General features: G+C 35.5%; 2 protein-coding genes and 1 pseudogene across 4 annotated transcripts; 2 read left to right on the forward strand and 1 right to left on the reverse strand.

Annotated features, from left to right (window-relative positions):
* The first annotated feature begins 1,108 nt into the window (after nucleotides 1-1,108).
* Nucleotides 1,109-3,499, forward strand: LOC132642029 (cytosolic sulfotransferase 5-like). Its single transcript, XM_060359258.1, has 2 exons — nucleotides 1,109-1,492; nucleotides 2,493-3,499. Exons 1-2 carry the CDS (start codon nucleotides 1,279-1,281, stop codon nucleotides 3,227-3,229), a joined length of 951 nt encoding a protein of 316 aa, XP_060215241.1. The 5' UTR covers nucleotides 1,109-1,278; the 3' UTR covers nucleotides 3,230-3,499.
* A 948-nt stretch (nucleotides 3,500-4,447) lies between these two features.
* LOC132639955 (probable xyloglucan 6-xylosyltransferase 5) lies at nucleotides 4,448-10,566 on the reverse strand (annotated as a pseudogene).
* Nucleotides 8,589-16,792, forward strand: LOC132642030 (26S proteasome non-ATPase regulatory subunit 11 homolog). 3 transcript variants are annotated; one of them, XR_009583040.1, is made up of 3 exons: nucleotides 8,765-10,798; nucleotides 11,961-13,392; nucleotides 13,635-16,792. XR_009583040.1 is itself a non-coding variant. In XM_060359261.1 (2 exons), exon 2 carries the CDS (start codon nucleotides 11,987-11,989, stop codon nucleotides 13,289-13,291), a length of 1,305 nt encoding a protein of 434 aa, XP_060215244.1. In that variant the 5' UTR covers nucleotides 8,589-8,743; nucleotides 11,961-11,986; the 3' UTR covers nucleotides 13,292-13,466. The 3 variants fall into 3 exon arrangements, 2 of the variants coding, with proteins under 2 accessions (XP_060215244.1, XP_060215242.1); XM_060359261.1 differs by lacking the exons at nucleotides 8,765-10,798; nucleotides 13,635-16,792 and adding an exon at nucleotides 8,589-8,743 and having other exon boundaries at nucleotides 11,961-13,466; XM_060359259.1 differs by lacking the exon at nucleotides 13,635-16,792 and having other exon boundaries at nucleotides 11,961-13,466.
* The last annotated feature ends 4,520 nt before the right edge of the window (nucleotides 16,793-21,312 follow it).

Raw genomic sequence — 21,312 nt, forward strand, 5'->3', positions numbered from 1 at the left:
ACACACACTAGCTGTACCCACTAATAATTTGGATTTTTCTTGGGTCGTCAATCAGTGGATTGCATTATTTTCCTTAAAATATCTACCTGTTTTTTTATCGCTTCTTTTGGTGATAAAAGACGGATGCAGTGTATGAATTCAGTATACTTGACATAGGACATAAATATATATTGAAAGTTACTAAAATTACAACAAATAGTAATTTTGACGTCATAATTTTAAAGTATAATGTGTTTATGCTAAGATATAATGTGTTTATGCTAAGAATCACGATCAAATCTACCGAGTTAAATTCCTAAATCCGTGAAATTGCAAAAGTTGATGATATATTATCAACCAAGTGAAACAAGGGTAAAAGCTTACTTCGAAATATTTAAAACGTAATGGTTAAAGAGTTATATGCACCCAATGTATTACACCAACTCAATGAATAAATGTCATACGTTATGTTCTTACACGTACTCTAATCACTAAAATATAGTTGATTAATACGTATTTTCTCTGGGCTTGTTGTGGTTTGTTGTTGTAAAACGTATTTTCTCTGCAATTTGGTATCCACTTTGAGGTTCAATTAATTCTAATTCGAATGGAAAAATCTCACTATTGGAGTAAAACACTCCGTATCTAAAATACTTTCATTCACATGACTCAAAATCGAAATCTCTGATTATGGTGTCAATTTCCTATTCTTTTGTGAGAAAGTCAAATATTTGACTCTTCATTAATATTTTTGAATTTGAAAAATATATATACTCCCGAATAAAATGGAAGTTTCTAAATATTTCCCGCTTCTTCTTTTAGGGTGTGTTCGGAATAGAAGATTTTTTTTTTCCGGAAAATGTTTGCAAATTTTCTCATGTTCGTTTGATCAAAAATTTTGAAAAATATTTGCTTGAGGAATACAAGTTCCTTAAAATTGAGGAAAATGACTTCCTTAATAAAAGTAGGAAAAATAAGTCTCACAAGTGACATTCCACCAACCATCTCACCACCCACCAACCTTTTTTTTTTAAAGGTTGGAGGGACCGTCGGGTGGGGAAGACGAGAGGCAGTTTTAGCATACCCCTATTGAGCGCACTAATTTAGTGCACAAAAAGCATTTTGGTAACTTTTTTTTTAGTGGGGTATTTTGATACCTTTGACACTTTTTGGGTTATTTAAGTTGAGGGCTCTATATATGCATCATCATTCGGCTAATCAAACCATTTGAACACCCACTACTTGTCCTTCATTTCCTCCTCATATCCCCTCTATCTTTATTCTGTCTAGATTCCTAAAATGTCATGTGACAAAGAATTAACACTTCACAATGAAGGAGACATAGAAAAATTCATAGAACAGTTGCCCAGTGCTCTTTTTGGGGACAAAATTGAACTTTGTCAATGGGAAGGTGTTTGGTGCTGGCCTACCACTATAAAGGCAGCCATGAAGTTTAAGGCAACCTTCAAAACAGACCCTAACGATGTTCTCTTGGCATCCGCCATGAAAACTGGTAGGTTTTCTTTAATTTGTGTTTTTTTTTAGTTGCTTCATTCAAACTAGGATATGTTGTGAACATGTATTCGGCAAATAATCTAAAACAGAATTTGAAAAGAGAGGAAAATAAATTAGGGCTCATTGAATTTACAGTGTGTCCTTAAGGAAATTATTCCCCTCAATGTGCCCAAAATTATAGAATATATTCTCGCAGGATAGAACCAAATAATTCACCAGGGTAGCGGTACCTCAAACCCTGATGAAAGGCAAACGCAACCAACGACATAAATCACACACTAAAATTATTTGAAGTGCAGAAAAGAAGGAAAAAATAAAATCAGAATTTTCGTATGGAAATGACTAAATATATATAGCTAACAAAGTAAAAAAATGAAGAGGTGTGAAGCCTTTCCATGAAGAGGTGTAAATGACCATTTTCCATTCACACATATTCGTAAAATCCTAACAAGATATATATGTGATCACTTATTCACATGCAAGCTTTATATACGATATGTGAGTTCTTAACATTTTTGCTCGGACGACTAAAAGGATTTCTACTCGTTTAACCGTAACCATTTGTAACATGTAAGTGGGCGTCGTTCAATTTTGTCATATTTGTAACTGAAACCGAACCAAAGTATCTTTGGTTTGATTAATTTTTTTTTTCTTTTTTCTATTTTCGGCTTCTGAGATTTTACTTCTTTCTCAAAACAAATTAATATTTAAACAGACGTAAAGCTCCAGCCATGCAGCATATAATGAAGGCATTCACTACTAAAAAAAAATGCTGAAAACAGACGTAAAGAAAATCGATATTTTGGATCTCATAAGATCGGTTTTGAAAAAAATGCGACCTCAACCTCGTCGGGATGAGCCGGTCGCAAATCTTTACTGACCTCATGAGGTCGGTACGCTTTTACAATACTGCCATTTTAGCAGTTTTTTTGAAAATTATTTTTGAGAGTTTAATAACTACGTACTTCATCATTTTTTCTGGCCTTGTATTCTTACAGGTACAACGTGGCTCAAGGCCATATGTGTATGCATCATGCGAGGTAATAAAGAGGAAGAAGACCTCTTAATTAAAGATATTCCTCATTTTCATGTTCCAACAATAGAGATCGGGAACTCTTTTACAAATATTCCAATTGATCATCTATACACAATGCCCTCTCCAAGACTATTTCACACTCATTTGCCTTATAGGGTTCTGCCAGATTCAATTAAAAATTCAGATAATTGCAAAATTATATATATAGCTAGAAATCCTATGGATACCTTAATTTCCATGTGGCATTTCTTCAATAACATGAAGCGTGTAGAAAATTTCTTCCCTTTAGAAAAAGTTGTGGAGTGCTTTTGCAATGGGGTTCATCCGTATGGACCATTCTTTGAACATGTTCTTGAGTACTGGGAAGAAAGTAAACAGAGGCCTCAAAAAATACTATTCTTGAAGTATGAAGACTTGAAAATAGACCCTAAGAAGGAAGTTGAAAAAATAGCCTTGTTTCTTGGGAAACCTTTTGGTAATGAAGAGGATTTGGAGAAAGTTTTGTGGAGGTGTAGCTTGGAGAGGCTTAAGAGTTTGGAGGTTAATAAGAGTGGATCACTCTTAACTAATGTTCCTAATAGTTCATTTTTTAGGAAAGGAGTTGTTGGGGATTGGAAAAATTACCTAACACCTGAAATGGAAGAGAAACTTGAGAAGATTACTAGCATGAAGCTCCAAGGGAGTGGCCTTGAACTTTGACTCTTTAGTTATCTCATCCGGGAACATATTCAGGATTTCAAGTTTATGGAGATCAAGATGATATATAATAATAACTTGGTTCAAAGTCAAAAAAGCTACTGAATTCCTGTGAATTCATATGTTGTACTCTAAATCGGCTACTGATCTCATCCTTTTCCATTTTTCTTCTCTCACTCTTTTTATTCCATTGTTCTTCTCTTTTTAAATTATATATGGTGTAAGGTTTTAATTATAAGCTTGTTTGTTAATGAAAATAATTCAATATCTATCTATTTTAGCCATTTGTATGTTGTGGATTGTGAATTTTAGCAGATTTAGTAACTAATTTCTCTTTTTAAATTCGTGAGATAGTGTTTACTTATGTGTAAAAATTCTAAGACCCGTCTTCTATTTCTTTTATCTTGTTCTTCTTTTTGGTCCATTTTGATGTGTGGCCCTGTGCGAACTCCTTATCCTTTTAAGAATAAATTTCGCTATTATGCTCATTTTAATTAGCATATTCTCTTACTTATATTCCATGTCAACCAAACATGAAATGTTCAACATATTCCTATGTTTGAAATCTCATGTTAAAAGAATTTTGAGCGTAAGATTAAAATTAGTTTAATTAGATTGGGGAGGAAAATATAAAAAATGTTCATAAACTCACCTCTAGATCTCAACGATGTGTCTTCATGGGTTATACTTATAGAGAGTAAATTATGTACTGTGCTCATGGAGTAATTAGGCCTTATAATGATACAAGTAAGATAAAGAACAATATCAAAAGTGACAACAATAATTAAAAGAAAAAGAGAGTATATTCATATAATTTGATTATTGTTTCCCCGTGATACAGAGCTTCCTTATCAAGTAGTAATTTTTGGCAGGGCCTAATATAATATCAAAGGAAAAGGTACAGGGCCTAATATAATATCAAAGGAAAAGGTACAATGTAAATGTATGAGCTTCAAAGGAAGTTAAAAATGGAAGTTACGTTAGTTTGAATGTAAAGAAAATAAGTCTAAACTAGAAAGTAATGCCAGGATTTTATGTGCCAAATAGAGATAGGGGAACAAACTTGTAATAGTCAAGCTAGGTTTTGGCATATACCCCACATAACAAGAATTTTACATAACTAATTTTCATTTTACATAATTAAACGACGATATTTCAGAAAACTTAAAATTGATGGAAGAAAATCCAATCTCCATTTTGTTAAAGTCTGTAAGGAATTTTACAAGATTATGACAACAACGACTATGTCTAAGTTCCAAACAAGTTGGGATCAGCTATATAAACCATCATTGACCATGTGCTTCATAAACAATTTACAATTTCGAGAAAGAAAATTTTCAAAAACCACTAAAATCAAACAAAAAAAAAAAAAGTCTCAAGAAAATTTAATTTCATAGACTGCCTCTAAATGAAGAATGTCTAATGTCAAACTCACTAACAAACTCCAAAGGCCTAAAAGTCTCATTTCTGATCCTTTTAAATTAGGACACAACCCTCTATGCCTAAATCCATACAACTTAAGCACAGTTGATTATCTGCAAAATTAAAATATCTTTCCATACTTTTCAAACACTTCTCAACTGGATAATCACCATAACTTCCACAAGGCTTACAACCAACAAAATGAGTCACAAATGGCCACCTCTCATCACCAAAACCTGGATGGTATTTTTGGATCATTTCTTCGTATAGATCCACTAAACCAGCCCAGTATCCATGTAAATAATAAGAATTTCCAATAAACACCTTGCCCATCCACTTATTGTTCCTTAATATTAACAGGTATATCAGTGCAGATTGATCGTCCGCTTCAAAAATCAGGCCTACCCTTTAAATTTGCTGACAAAATTTTACTAGCATCGTCGCAAATTTTACCTTTTGGTCCCGTTGGTGACCAAGAATCAAGCAAATCTAAAGATCATTGACAATTCCTTAGAAGAAAACTTCCAGTATTTAAAGCAACCCAAGATTTTCCATTTAACAAGTCAGGGTATCCATGAATGATTAAATTTTTGCCATCATGTTTAGATAATGGATATCCACTCAATTTCTGGATGAGAAATCATTAATTTTCTAATTAATGGCAATTTTGACTAGTATCCTAATAGTTGTTGGTCAAGACGTGCCATGTGCAAAATTTCAATGTTGTGAATTCTGCAATAATCAATCTTGTTCTTAATAGACTTTAACAAATAATGATCTCCAATTGGATTGTCGCAGGGCCTTGGAGGCGAACCTGTTACCTATTAGAAAAAATAGAATAACAGAACATAAGAAGAAAAGCTTTCAGGCACGAGAACAACTTTCCTTAAATAAATATTGAACTTTGAACGTATGTTGTCTGGAAAAATATACAAATTAGAATATGACAAAAACATTGTATTCTGTAAATTGATTTAGTCACTTCTCATAAAATGCTTGAATTATAGAGTTGAAAGTAGACTATGCAAAATCATTACTAGAAAAACGCAGACTTTCAATAATGAAAATTCGTATGAATTATACTCGTCGCAAATATTTCAACGAACTCTCCATCTAATTCCAAATGGATTTTGCAACAGGACATGTTTAGTAGGGGTACTAGGAGGGGAAGATGAAGTTACGAAGCAACAGAGCACAGATCAACAGACATAGGAGGCTTCTCGGAGCAAGGTATCATGAAATGGGGAATGACATTTCAAATATGATTGTTGGTTTTTTAAAAGATGGGGCAGCAAAAAGGGTTGAAAATGTTGATTGAAAATTCTCTCAATGGTTTTTGAAAGAAAAGAAATATAGGAAAATAATAGAGGAAGAAAAAATTGAAGCCTAAGACTTTAATGCAGTTAAGAATAATTTTTTTATTGATCTACTGGTTTGCTTTAAATAGCTGAGAAAGTAAATAACTTAAGTAGAAAAATCTACTAAAGTATAGCAGCTATCACAATCCTAATCGCTAAAAGATCTAAAACTAACAAACAAATTCCTTATGAATAGGAAAGCTTATTGACTTAGATTTATTCAAAATAACTAAAGGCAGTAAAATAAAAAATACTGCAGCACTAAAGCATATTTCTAACACTGCTCCTTGCTTTAGGAACTGCCATTTAAAAAAGTTCCTCCTCCTCAAGTTCTGCTTCTGTTGTTTGTGCTTGAGGATTGTTCTTGCACACTTTCGTAACATGGCCTGTTTGTTTGCAATTTCCATATATTGCATCAGGTCTCCACCAACAAACAAAAAAATTTCAAGTGTTTTTTTTTTTTTTTTTTTTTTGCAGTATTTGCAAACAGGATAGTTAACTTCTTTTTTTCTGTTTTGAAAATAAAAAGCACCCTCAATAACATTGTCTCATCTAAAGGCTCTTCTTTGCTCTTGTGCTTGAAGAGCACTGATTAGTTCTTCAAACGATTTGGTAGAGAGATCTTTAGACTCTTCCAGAGATGAAATTTTAAACTCAAATCTCTCTGGAATTATCACAAGATTTTTTGTACTATTCTGTCATTTTAAAATCTTCGCCAAGTAACCTGATTCAACTGAAAGCTGTAACTGAAACTGGTATTGAAACTGAAACACAAGGATAACTGGACTTAATTGAATATAAGAAGTATAGTAATAAACACTCCCAGTTCTGAATATGAAATCACATGTTTTCTGGATTTATAATCTATGGCCTCGGCCGAGAATAAGTGCACAAATATGTCGCAGGCCCAAGTAAGTGAAAAGGTGTAAAAAAAAAAATTGAACTTTTTGTTTCTTCTACCTATAAATCCAAAAGGACCAACTCGAATAATGTACAACAAACTCCAAATTGGTGAGGTTTGGGTTTGGGGATGACGAACAATAATCATGGCCAGCCACAAATTACTTTCCATGGTGGAGCTAATTAGTTTTACATGCTCTTCATTTTTGTAAGTATCCTTCTACATGAAAAATGAGTTCGATGGCATAAATGAGCAAAACTATTGAATAGTGGCATAAATGAGCCATTTCCGATAGTTCAATGGCATATTTGAGCCTTTTCCGAAAAAAAAAATCATGTAAAAGATAGCTATATACACAACTGTTCATAAAAAGTGATTTTTAAATGATGAAATAAAAAGGTGATTATTGAACAGCTAAATAATGTACCAAATTAAGAAATATCAATAATCACAGGTACTTCAGCGTACTAGGAGGTATAGGTAGTAGAGATGAGGATGCTAAGATGGATGTGCGGCAGTGTGGGCATAACACAAGAGATATGATTCGGAATAAAGTGATTCGGGACAAGATAAGAGCGGACCCCTTGGTGGACAAGATGCGGGAAGGAAGGTTGTGATAGTTCAGTCATGTGCAGAGGAGATGTGTGAATGGCCCTGTGAGGAGGTGTGAGAGGTTCGCAATGATGGGCCAGAAGAGAGGGAGAGGTAGGCCAAAGAAGTCTTGGAGAGAGGTGATTACGCAGAATATGGCACAGTTTCAGCTTATCAAGGACATGACCCTTGATAGAAGGATGTGGAGGTCCAGTATCAAGGTAGAGGACATGACCCTTGAATTTTTTGGTGTCGGTAATTCATCAATTAAGAAGAGTAGTTTATACAAGCTGAAAATCTGAAGGGTCGAATAAGGACTTAATGAGCCATTAACGCAGCCATTAAAGAGGACTTAATGACCACTAACCAGGCCATTCAAATCAACCAATAAATCAACAATTAAAAAGAATTGAAGAGGGAGAGAGAATAAATTATTTATTCTTTACACTAAACAAGGTTATTTCAACAGATTGAACATGCAGTGACTTAATATAAAGTATGATTTGATTCATTTGTCACGTTTTAACAGGGTCATGCTTGATCGGATATTCGACATGAGTTATCTTAAATGAGTTTTACAAAAAAAAGTTAAAATTTTGTAAATAAATTTCTTTCACTTGCAACTGAAAAATCATTTTAATGTTTTAGAAAAATAAGAGAATCATGACGAATGGGACCTTAGTTACTCCTTCACAACACCCCTCACTCCCGCCCCCGCACCTCTCTCCTCCCTCATTTTTTGGATTTTTTTAAATCTTGTAAATACTAATTTGAAAAAGATGTTGACGTTTTCTCTTTTTCTTATTTAATCATTTGATATTTAGAATTACCGGTCCAATTTAATAAACACAAATTTCTCTGTCTCTAAAATTTAAACTCGAAACCGTATTAGTTTGGCTGGAAAAAAAAATCGGGACGGATTGGATTATTTTAGTGAGTAAAAAATCGGTAAAATAATTTTGAAGGGTTGGGATGCCATGTGGCAGCCATTAGACATAAATTGTCTAATAGGTATAATTGACTCATAGTATGACGGTAATTAGACATAAATTGTCTAATAGGTATAATTGACGGTAAGAGTATAATTGGTCCTAAAGTATAACGAAGCATATGACTGAACTATTTTTCACGACTAATTTTGGCCCTTTTCCGTTTATTAATTCAGACTTTTCGCTCTCAACAAAAGGTTTAATTAATTACTGTGCACGCCAACTACGTTTCTGTTTATCCGGCCAAAGTCTTTTTGTAAGTTTCATAATCCTCTTTAGTACTGAAAAAAAACCCTAACCCTTTTTTTATTACGAGTTAATTGCGAATTTTACAATGCTTTTGTGAGCTGTTTGTGTTCATAATACTTAAATGTGTGTTGCGAACTTGAGATATTTGAATTTAAGTTGCTAGATATAATCTCCTTGGAGAATGTAGAACATAATCTCAAATGATTTGTAGTGGTTACTAAAAATAGCTGTCTCAAATTACTTAGCAAGTAGAATGGAACTGGTATTGAGGATTCATAAGGATAAATTTAACTAGTTTATAGGATTGAGGAATTATTTTTTTGTTTTTTTTTTGGATTAAGGCAGAAGGTTAGTAGGTAGTTGAGTTCATGGCTTTTTCGGTTTCGTTATTTTCATTTACATACTGCTTTGAATTGCTTGTCCTTACTTGACCTTTTTTTCATGCTTTCTCTTGAGCCGAGGGTCTTTCAGAAACAACCTCTCTGTCTCCAGGAGGTAGGGGTAAGGTCTGTGTATACTGTACTCCCCAGACCTCGCGTTGTGGGATTTCACTGGGTATGTTGTTGTTGTTAGTGGGTAGTTGAGTGTTGTCCCGCTCTCTTGCGGATAGGCTTGGTGGGTAGTTAGTATTAGCATTATTCTCGTAGTTTCTTGTCACTGTTACTACCTGTTGTTTCTTGTGCGTCGGTTATTGCGTTATTTTGCTCTCAATGCTATGTTACACTCTCCCTATTACTTGCTATGCCTTATTTACTTATGTATTTTCTTTTTTCAAACTGCTTTGTTTCACATTACTTTGAGCCGAGGGTCTTTAGGAAGCAACCTCTCTATCTCCCGGAGGTAGGGGTAAGGTCTGCGTACATCTACCTTCCCCAGACCCCACATGTGGGAAATACTGGGTTTGTTGTTGTTGGTGTCCAGACACACCAACTTGCCCGCACCTCGACTATTCTACTAGGTACTTGTTACTTCCCATCAGCTCAGAGTACCAGATAAATTTGCCTACCAAACGCTTAGCTAGATGAGAGGAAATTACCTAGTGGTTTTTCGCTCTCGCTAGGATTTGAACTTGAGATCTCAGTTCTCCTCCAATTTCATTGATCACTAGGCCACACCGTCAGATGACGAAGAGTTATTGTTGTTGTTCTCTTAAATACAACAACAACTAGGCCTCAGTCCCAATCAAGTTGGGACTTTTGATAGAACCTTTATCATCAGTTTGGGACTGTTGAGCAACTAGGGTGTAAGGTCTAGTTAATGGGTTCGATTTCAGGAATTTCATGAATGCTTAAATATGTTCGCTGCCTATTCAATGGTCTTATGAGACCTTGAGTTTTCATCAATGTAGGTAGTCATCACCCATTTACTCTCTGGAAGCTGTGATGTTGTTGTTGATTGTTTGTCATGTTTGATTTTACTTTGATTTTGTTGGAGTCACGCTTGAAGTCCTCAATCAATTTTGCCTTTCAAAATGTATCATTACGCCTACTACATACTCGTGTCTTTTTATGTGTAGATTGTAGATGGTTAGTGCTTTTTATAATCTTGGCAAAATACATAGAAAGCCTCTTGAACTTGCCAATTTTTTCTGTTAGACACCTCAACTAAGGGTGTGACCTCTTGAACACTTGAGTAGGTATAAAATGCGCCTACTGAACACAACACGTTGACATCGCACAACGCGTGATCCTTACTTGAATTTAAGCACACGAACTGACTAATTCTCCTGACATGACTGCCGACATCATCATCTCTCTCATGCCCCCTTCTTCCCCTCTCAAGTCCACCATTTTTGCCTATGCTCATACACTGCTTCTTGGTGGCTGCCATAGTTATGCAGTTATTATGGGTTGTATCTGTGTAATCAATGGTGAGGGCTTGTATAAATGTTTGGTAGAGATGGTGATTCTGAGAGTTAGCTATTATATCTATTTTAGTTGGCCTAAAAAGTCCAGCTAGGATAGTTTTTTGGTGGATTACTTGGTCTCAATTGCCACATGTCATCCTCTCACTTGGTCAATTGCGATGTCACCTGCGTCTGGATTTGACACTCTTGGTGATGGTTAGTATTGTGTTTAATAGGCACATTTGGCACGTATGTCATGCTGAATAGATTACACACTTAGTTGAGGTCTCTAAATGAGTTTTTCTGGCAAGCTCAGATGGTTGTCTTGTCTATGTATTATGCCTATAATCTTTCTCCTTTTGTCCATCAGTGTGTGCGTTGAGTATTGGTGCAGAAATCGAGCAGTTTTTTATTCTTACACAATTCCCAAAAAAAGAAATTGAGGAGTCTTCTAGAGTTTTAGTGATAACCCTGGGGATTGTGTGGAGGATCATTTGCCCTTGATATCTGAGAGGGATTTTTTTTTAACGGTGCCATCCGGAAATGATTTTTACATATGATATTTATATGAACAAATGAGGGTTTCATGTTGATCTCATGAATCTTGGTCTCTAGTTTGCTCTTATATTAAATTCAGCTTTATTTCTCACATGTTGCTTTAATGCTTCAACACATTTGGTGTATATTGGCTATAATAGATAATGGTAGTCACTGGTCGTTTCTTTGAGTTTTCAAGAATGCTGAAGATAGTGTTTTTATGTTGCTTTCTAAATGTGTTTGTGTTGGAGCTTTAAAGGTTCATGCTGGTTTTACATTCGTGTCCATTGCTTGTTCGGGATTTTGATTCACGAAAATATCTATACTGCTTTCATCAAAGCTCAATGGATTCTCTCTTTAAAATCTCATTATGTCCATCAGACTAGCTAACCTTCACTCTACAAGTTAGGAGAATTTTTTTTTCGGAACTCACAAGTTGTTAGGATAATTAAATTGCAGAGGTATAAATACTTGGGAGGAAATTGAGGACAAGGGTCCATGTTTAAGTCTTCCTTCTCTGTTCTTTTGCGTCAGGACAAGAAATTGAGTTGCTTTTATTTTAGCTAAAGTGATACGTTTACTTTAGGTCCAATGTTTTTAACAGCCTTTAGCCCTATTAGAGCCTTTCAGCTAAAGAGTACTCCTGCAGTTGCTTACATATTGGTGAAGCTTTGCTTTCTATGTCAAAGTAGCTGGCATAGCTTAATGCAGTTTCTTCACTTTAACTACTCTCACATCTTTAGCCACTAATTGCAAAATAGAATCTATGTAACTTAAGACATCCTGAATTCTACCTCTTTGCTTGTTACATATCTAATTTGCTTGTTGACTAAAAATGCAGGACTTAAAAATCTGCTAGCTGTAATAATGTCATCCTCGCATATACCTGCAACCACAGATTCGCTAGCTCAGGCTTCTGAGGCTAATACCCCATCTGAGGCTATCTCCATTCTCTACCGCATGCTTGAGAACCCTTCATCATCTTCCGAGGCTCTAAGGATCAAAGAGCAGGCAATCTTCAATCTCTGTGACCTCCTAAGTCGAGAGAATAGGGCTGAGGATCTCAAAAACCTTCTCATCCAGTTGCGTCCCTTCTTCTCTTTAATACCCAAGGCAAAAACAGCCAAAATTGTTAATAAAGGAATCATTGATGCAGTGGCAAAAATACCGGGTACATCTGACCTTCGGATTACACTTTGCAAGGAGATAGTGCAATGGACCCATTCGGAGAAACGAACTTTCCTTCGTCAGAAAATTGAGGCGAAACTTGCTGCTCTTCTGATGGAAAACAAGGAGTATTCTGAAGCATTGACACTCCTTTCAGGACTGATCAAGGAGGTGAGAAGACTGGATGACAAGCTGCTTCTTATGGAGATTGACTTGCTGGAGAGCAAGCTCCATTTTTCTTTGAGGAATCTTCCCAAGGCCAAGGCTGCGCTTACAGCTGCTCGAACTGCAGCCAATGCTATTTATGTCCATCCAGATCAGCAAGGTGAAATTGATTTGCAGAGTGGAATACTTCATGCAGAAGAAAAAGATTATAAAACTGCTTACAGCTATTTCTATGAGGCGTTTGAGGCATTTAATGCCCTTGCTCGCGATCCCAAGAACACTTCATCAAAAAAAGATCCCAATGCCAAGGCCAAATACAGCCTTAAGTATATGTTGCTATGCAAAATCATGGTCAGCCAGGCTGATGATGTTGCAGGAATAATATCTTCGCGTGGATTGGAATATCTGGGGCCGGAACTTGATGCTATGAAAGCTGTTGCTGATGCTCACTCCAAGCGATCTTTGAAGCTCTTTGAGATTGCTCTTCGCAACTTTAAGGCTCAGCTTGATGAAGATCCTATCGTCCATAGGCACCTGTCTTCGCTCTATGACACCTTAATGGAGCAGAATCTTTGCAGGTTGATCAAGCCTTTCTCAAGGGTCGAGATTGCAAATATTGCTAAGTTGATTGAGTTGCCTGCTGACCATGTTGAGAAGAAGTTATCTCAAATGATATTAGATAAGAAGTTCGCTGGGACGCTGGACCAGGGTGCCGGATGCCTTGTAATTTTTGAAGACCCTAAGCAAGACGAGATTTACCCGGCTACACTGGAAACTATTTCAAATATGGGGAAGGTTGTTGACAGTCTGTTTACAAGATCTTCAAAGATAATGGCTTGAGTTTTAAGACTTGTATTTCTTGAAGGCAATATCTGTTTTAAGCTTCAGCTCCTTCTCTAATGTTTTGTGCTTATGGCATTTTTAATTTTGATTACTTAGAGGTACGATTAAACATCTATATTTCTTAGTTTTCTTTATGTTCAAATATAAATACCCCTCAAAAGGTTTCACGTAATGTTCATATATAATGTTTTTTTGGTCTATTGAAAAATAGGAAATAGCAATATTAAAATCTTTCGTAAGCTACATGGTTTAAGTATGTCAGTAGCGAATCTTCATATCCTTGATTGATCTTCCCATACTGGCAATTTTTTTTTTTTGACATATATGTGTTCTTCATTAGCCTATCTACTACTATACTATAAGTGGGGATAAGCAGGCAGCTCAGGGTCAACATGCCTGCCTGGCATGAGGGTAATTCGGTCATTCAACAATCTACACCGACTCATTTCAGGATGAACTCACGGTCATCACTTCGCTTCTCTACGAGTCTATCAATTTGCTCTACGGTTCTGAAAGCTCCTCTATTCGCCGGTACGCTTCTTGTCTTCGCTCTTATTCCTTGCTCTTGGTGGATTTTCGTCGATTGTTGCTTTCGGGTTGGTCTTTGGGAATCATCGTTCTTATCGCTTTATCGAAATTCGCAGTTTCATTCTTCTTCTTCTTCATGGGTGAGCTTTATGTTGTTACTGCTATGTTATTAGAATGTGATTTCTATTTTTGTTTCTATTCTGTCGAGTCGCTATGAAATTGCTTATTCAGCACAGGGATGGAAGAAATTTCGGGGAAACCTTGTTTAATCTACTTGGAAGTACTGAAATTTCACTACATTTTCCTCCTGGACCATCTTTTTATTTTTTTCCTCGTCGTGAATTTGATGTTGTTGCCGACAAGCTTGAAAAAGTACTCGCCGGGTGAGCTTTACAGCGAATTGGTTAAGCTTCCCATTGTATTCACTGTTGTTTTCCTACTATTCTGCTTCATTTTGTTTGGTTGTTGGTGTTTGCTTCAGTTCATGAGGATTTTTGGGCTTCTTTTGGATTTCCGAAGTTGGCTGAATAAAATTTTCGACTCCTTTGCATCTTCTAAGTCGACTAAAACATGAACTAGAGTTTGACGTATATCGCCAATTGGAAAAGGAGGAATCAAATATAATTTCCAACCCCTTGGAAAATAAAATTTCCTATAAATCTTATTGTGAAAGAGCTTATTTGTTTCGACAGAAAGACACAGAGAGAGAGAGAAGGGGAAAGAATGAATAGGCCATCATGAATAAGCCATCACTGTTAGAATTCTTAGAAGTGCAGACTTCTCTTTTTGGCTTGTGTTTCTCCCAGTGCTTCCTCTCCAACAAAGAAGAAACAGAACAAGACCTTAAAACAATCTATATTTGTTTTTCTCAGCAGGAAAAGAAAAAAAATAGTTTTGCTACATGGAAAACTGGTGACATAACAAAATGCAACTTTTCATTTTTATTTTGCCCAAAGTGTGTTGTCACAGAGTTATACGTAATCAATCGTGAGACAGTTATACTCCTTCTGTTCCTGTTACATATTTAATTAGCTCCTTAATCTTAGCATTGGTATTAGATTTTGAAATATGTCGTTTCCTTATACTGCTTGTGTTATTTGTAAAAACATTGCAGCTAAAATATGGGATTTCAAAATGGGTAATGTTAACCATTTCATTGTTCACAGAAACCCATCGATGACATACTAGCTGCCTTGCTTGAAGAATAACTGAAAGAACTTCTTGCACAATTCATGCCTTTCTGTTTTTATGACTATAAATTATTTCTTTACTAAGTTTGTCTAAATATTATCTAATTCTCCTGCTTGCGTCGAGCATGTTTACGTTTCAAAATGTGCTAGAAAGCAAATGAATAATGCACCATCTCAAGCGAATGTGTAGCACAACCTTGCATTTGTAGCACCAACTGCTCCACCGAGGACACATAAAAGGTTAGAAATAAAAATGAGGAAATTTACTCAGAATATCTTTCCTGAGCTGACCAAAATCATTCTTCTTTGAAATATTTCTCCGCTTTCTGTCACTCTTTTGTTAGTAGATGGTTTATGTTGGAATGATTTGATATTTCTTGTAATTATTCCTACTTTGATTTGGTATGACAACAAGGAAGAATTAGCTGCAAATTGTTATATTTTATTATGTGAGAAAATTTTGCGTTTTTAACAATAAAATTGAGGATTAATAGAAAATTCAATTTTTAACACCTTCCTTACAATATATGAGACACAAAATTGGAATTGAAATTATCGCATGCTGGTTTGTTACGTGTACTCGCCTCTTTTGAGATTTGCAACTCTTCCGGTGATTTTGTGCTACAAGTTTATGACTTTTGAAGTGACTTCTCTATTTTCTTGAACAACCACTTAGGAGGAGTCAGTAAACCTGTGTATATTAGGGTGACCCGGACCACTATAACCAGCTTCTTTTGCTTATATGTTGTAATGAACGCGCCCTAAAAGTGGTACATTTTCCTCAGATATTGCACCTAGGCCTCCCGCAATTGAGTTTCCTGGTTGTGATTTGCCTTTTTTTGACAACTTTGAAAGCTTGGTCAGGATCAGTTTCTTCTCTACACATTATTCACCGCAGTGTTGTCAAAGGCGCGCTTAAGCCCTGAAGCGAGGCTCAAAACATGCTGAGAGATTCGCCTCGCTTTATTTGCGCTTCAGTGTTATCATCAAGGCTCTAAGACAACTTTTCCTTGCCCTTGAGCCTTTCTTGAAGACGTGATACTAGATAATTGATATTTCACTTTATCGTAATGTTTTTACAATTTCTTTGTCCATATATTTGTTATTCATGCTTATTACTATTAGTCTTGGACTAAACGTATATATATTTGTATTTTTGCACCATTGTGCCTTTTTTCATTAAAGCCCACGCTTTATTTGCGTTTTGCGCTTAAAGCCTCAGCCTCCCTGTCTTCCGAGATAGGGGTATGGTCTGCGTACACTTTACCCTCCCCAGACCTCATATTGTGGGATTTCACTGGGTATGTTGTTGTTGTTGTTGTTGTTGCTTAAAGCCCCAGGCTGACCTTAGAGCTTTTTTGCGCTTTTCGCTTTTGATAACACTGATTCACCGTGGATCTCTTAGTTTCATGTGTAAGTTCTAAATAGCCGTATAAACTTTCAGTCTGTTCTTTTAAATATGAATACAAGCAGTGAGATCTATTCCTTTAAATAAGGATACATGCAGTGAAAAGACTATATACGTAAATGTCTTATTTGCCTCCAGACTTTAGGAATAACCACTGTCTTATATCCAAATTCGGCGTGTAGTTGTCGAATGTTCTCAGAGTGAACTATTTGGCTGCCTTAAGATAAATGGCAACTCTTAACATATCTTGTAGTTGCTCCTTTATTAATGTGGAATGACTGGATTTGTATTCAACCTGTATTAAAAAATTTGCTGACAAGATATTATAAGTTATTATCTAAAAAATTCTTTGTGCATGAGTTTTTTTTTAAATGCTGGAAGAAGAATGTTTAAGCCGTGTTTTCTGCAGTCTATTCTTCAAAACTCGATTGTAGAATAACTTAGTTGCAATATTGTTTTGATAATGTTAATAAAAATACTAAGAGGTGCCGCTCTAGCTTCTCTCCATCAAGGCAATCTCATTGTTCAACATTTGGATAAATATCTGTCTTTTGTTCTTAATTATGTACTTCGAAGCTTCATCTTAAGTTTTGATTTGTTAGGCATTTGCAATTTAGAGGAGCGAATGGACTTTTTCCTATTTGAAATTTACAGAGTTACTTGAACATAACTTTTGGAAAAAAAAATCGTATTGCAGAGTCGGTGTCTGATTTGGCTTTTAGGGGTTCCAGGGAAATTTTATTGTGAAAATTGGTATATGCAAGTTTTTTTTTTTTTTCCTTTTAAGGAAGGGGGGGGGGGGGGGGGGGGGCTCTACTTACCTTCTTATGCCTGTGTATGAAAAACTTTGGTATTTGCGTAAGAAAAGTTCTAGAATCTCCAATTTTTAGCACGAACTTGTTCAACTATTGCACTAAGCAAACCTCAAGATCTAAGTTTTAGATTGCAGTTGGTTGCAATACTGAATCAAAATTAGATTACTGCAATGATTGTGCTATAAGGATATTGTTTCACCTCTTTGGTAGTATGTGTTTTGCTTTATATATATATTGGTCTACTGCCATGCTTTCAGGTTTTTTTTTATGTGCTTTGCCCAGATCTTATTGTAGCTGATATATCAGACTGCACTTAGTTCTTACTTCCAAAAGTTTTTCATGCACAATTGTACAAGTGAACCTGCGTGTGAAATTGTTGTCAGCTTATGATGGTTCAGGTAACTTTTTTCATTAATTGCTATTCTGTTTTGAGTCGACATTCTTTACTGAGAATTTGACTTGATAGTTTTGTGCAGGTTATGCTATTGTAGTTTTAAGTGTCTCGAGGCACTACACAAATGAGAATTTTACTTGGTTCAGGGTCCCATTACTATTTTATAAAACATGGAGTTCCTTCCAGCCTTATTCCCTTTTAACAATAGGAAATATTAATTCCCTTTTAACAATAGGAAATATTAGTAACACACCACGACTTAACCCAGTCACATCTTAAACATATCATCATATTAGGTTTGCTATAGTTCCATGTTTGTGCTTTATTGTATGATCTGAGCGTGATAGTTCTCATAGGGAAGTGGCGGGGTAACTGTAACTGTCTCTTGCATAACCGTAACAACACTTTCAATTAACATGGTAATTGAACCATCTAGATTTGTAAACATGGCACAACATAACAAATTTCGCGATATGCTTTCTTAAAGAGTACAATGTCGAGACTTCTCATATGTTTCATATAATGAGCAGGTTGTATTTTCATATGTGGATGTTGAACTGAAACTGCTGGAGGTTCTCTGTCTCGAGATACATAAATTCAGTAGAGTTCCTTTTTTCAAAATTCCAACAGAAGAGATACATGTGGCGATTAGCTGAATTTTGCTTATGCCGTGAAAACAAATGAAGTGCGAGGGTTGCTTATGTACTTAATCGAGTGGTATAGCTATTCCAAGTTTAGTTTGTTTTACCTATTCCCTTTTCAAATTTTGGATAAGATGGTTGTGATCCTTTGCACTTTCCCTACAGAAACGAACTCTGCTTTGTTCAGTTAGAAATTTTCATTATAACATGACTTGTGTAAACAAATTCAAGATTGTTTTGCTAATCACTTTAGCCAAGATGGTATGCTTCACGTTTACTTTGCTGGCAGCTTATAATAGTTATTGCTGCAGCTCTGGGTGTCTACAGAACAGTCCAGTTCTCACTCAGAGAAGTGACAGAATTAAGTGGGGCAGTAACAAGGACGGTTCTTATTCTGTCAAAGAAGGCTACCTGCTTCTGAGCTCCAACAAGGACCTGATTGACCAATGGCCTTGGAAGCTCATTTGGAAAATCAATTTACCGCCTAAAGTCTCCTGTTTCTGCTGGGTCGCTCTAAAAAGGGCTTGTTTAACTCTGGACAATCTCATGAAAAGGAAATTTCATCTCGCTAATAGATGTTACATGTGCCATTGCACCTCTGAAACCATTAACCACCTGTTCTTACACTGTCCGGTTGCTACAGGTGTGGAATATGTTCCTCACTTTGTTTGGTTTGCAATGGGTTATACCTTGCACTGTCAGGGAAGTTTTTGTCTGTTGGAGTTCTTGGAAAGTTGGGAAGGCCATCAGAAGAATCTGGTCTATGGTCCCTGCCTGCATTTTGTGGTGCTTATGGTTGGAAAGGAACCAAAGATGTTTTCATGGTATTGTAACTGTCAGCTCCAATCTCAAGGCTAGATGCCTGACTACTCTTTTTAGTTGGATTAATCTTACCCCTACCCCTGCATAAAACCAGACTCTTTTTTGGATTTTATTAGCTCCTTAGTCTTATTATAGATTCTTGGATTTGTCAGCTCTCTAGACTTATGATAGGTTTTTTGTTATCTTTGTATGAGCTGACATTTCCTCTTCTTTTGTAACTATGCATCCCCTTGATGCCTTTGTGATTATAAAACACCTACATCATCAAAAAAAAAGTTATTGCTGCAGCTCTGTCTGCATCTACTGTTATTATTTTCCTATTTCTAACCATTACCTATTAAAGCGGCTACTGTTGGGCCCGTGCATAGCATGGGCATTCCTCCACTAGTAATACTATACGAGTTCAGATTTATCAATCTTTAGGTAGACAATTTTTGTTAAGCAATAGGGTAGTGGGTTATAGTCGAGAGGGTCTATTGGAAACAATTTCTCTACGTCACATAAAGTGAGTAATGTCTGCGTACACCTAACCCTCTCACTCATGGGATATCGTTGGGTATATTGTTGAATATGATAGTGGGTGCTACACATATTAGGTGTATCCTTTAATAATTAGGATTTTTCTCGAATCATCAATTAGGGAATTAAATGATTTTTTTCAAAATATTTACATATTTTTTCTTAATCACGCTTTCCAGTAATAAAAGGCAGATGCACCAAACATGACTTCAAATTCGTATATTGGATGCGAAACATAAATGTATATAACTATTTTTATTAAATTACAATAAATAGTAGATCTGAACTCATAATTTCGAAAGTATAATAGGTTCAATGTTAAAATTTTTAAGGCATAATACATAAATAAACTTTCAAACTTGGTCTCATTTTTTAAGTATGCCCTCCAACTTTGTGTGTGCACAAGTAAGCACCTCAACTTGTAAAAAGTTAAACACGTAAATACAAATGCAGATGTGGCACTGACGTGAAACATAAATTTTGTAAGTTAAAGTGTTCAACAGATAAAGTAGACACAAGTTGAGATGCTTACTTGTGCACATCCAAAGTTGGAGGACATACTTAAAAGATGAGACCAAATTTGAGGGTCTATTTATGTATTATGTCAAATTTCATATTCAAGCTCATAAAGTTAAATCCTGAATCCTCAAGAGCCGAACAAAAATAAGAGTTTACATGCACCCAATGTTTACATAAAAGATACAACAACAATATATTCAGTATATTTTCATAAGTGGGGTCTGGAGAGGGTAAAATGTAGGCAGACCTTACTCCTAGCTCAAGTAGATAGAGAGTCTAGGGGTGTCAATAGTACGGTTCAGGTGGTTATTTTATAAATTTTATACCATATCAGTTTTTCGGTTATTTCATTTTGTAGAACCAAAATTAGACTTTTCGAAATCGTCCCATCATCTCGGTTTCTCTTCAGTATCGGTATGGTTCAGTCATAGTCACTAGTAAAAATTAAAGACACGATATCATGCATACTTGTATAGGACTTTGACAAAAACTCTCTAGACATTTTTACTTTTTAAAAGATGATGAATTAAGAAAACATGAATGACGATAAGAATAAAGATTTATCCCACTTACGGTAGTATAAAACAATATTAAGAAAAGACAAAAAGTATAATTCATTTCGCGAAGGGGCAAAAATCAATCAAGATGAACTCAAGAACTGAGTCTACTGAGATTAAGGATCTAATAAGAGAAATTCAAAATAATATGAGAGGAAATACATCTAATACTTTGTAGCTTTCTATCCAAGATCGCTGGAATACCTTGAAGGTTACACGCTAGTTCCTACTCGAGACGCTATAACTAATTTAATTTCAATAGGAGTAGTATAATAGGTTTCAGAGTTGGAACTTTAAGTGTTAATTATGCTGTTAGCCTGTAGTCAATTTCATCATCCTGAACCCAAGATGAAATTTATTATATTTAAATCTAATAAACAAAATATATTTTACACATACAAACTTATTCGGTACGGTTCGGTTTTTTTTTCAGTATATTTTTATGAAATTGAAAACCAACCTAATTATTCGGTACGGTTATTAATTTTTACAAAAACCGTCAATTTTATTTTAAAAAACCTAAAAATCGATTCGGTATGATACGATTCGATCGGTTAAATCGGTTTTTTAAAAACCATTGACTCCCTAATAGAGTCTGTTTCCGATATATCACTTGTTTACATAA

This window comes from Lycium barbarum, chromosome 5, assembly GCF_019175385.1.
Source record: "Lycium barbarum isolate Lr01 chromosome 5, ASM1917538v2, whole genome shotgun sequence".
Taxonomy (NCBI): domain Eukaryota; kingdom Viridiplantae; phylum Streptophyta; class Magnoliopsida; order Solanales; family Solanaceae; genus Lycium; species Lycium barbarum.

Coding starts and splice junctions, on each gene's coding strand:
- LOC132642029 (XM_060359258.1), top strand. CDS start 1,279: ATGTCATGTGACAAAGAATTAACACTTCACAATGAAGGAGACATAGAA. Junction 1,493..2,492: donor GGCATCCGCCATGAAAACTG/GTAGGTTTTCTT, acceptor GTATTCTTACAG/GTACAACGTGGCTCAAGGCC.
- LOC132642030 (XM_060359259.1), top strand. CDS start 10,762: ATGTCACCTGCGTCTGGATTTGACACTCTTGGTGATG. Junction 10,799..11,960: donor ATTTGACACTCTTGGTGATG/GTTAGTATTGTG, acceptor CTAAAAATGCAG/GACTTAAAAATCTGCTAGCT.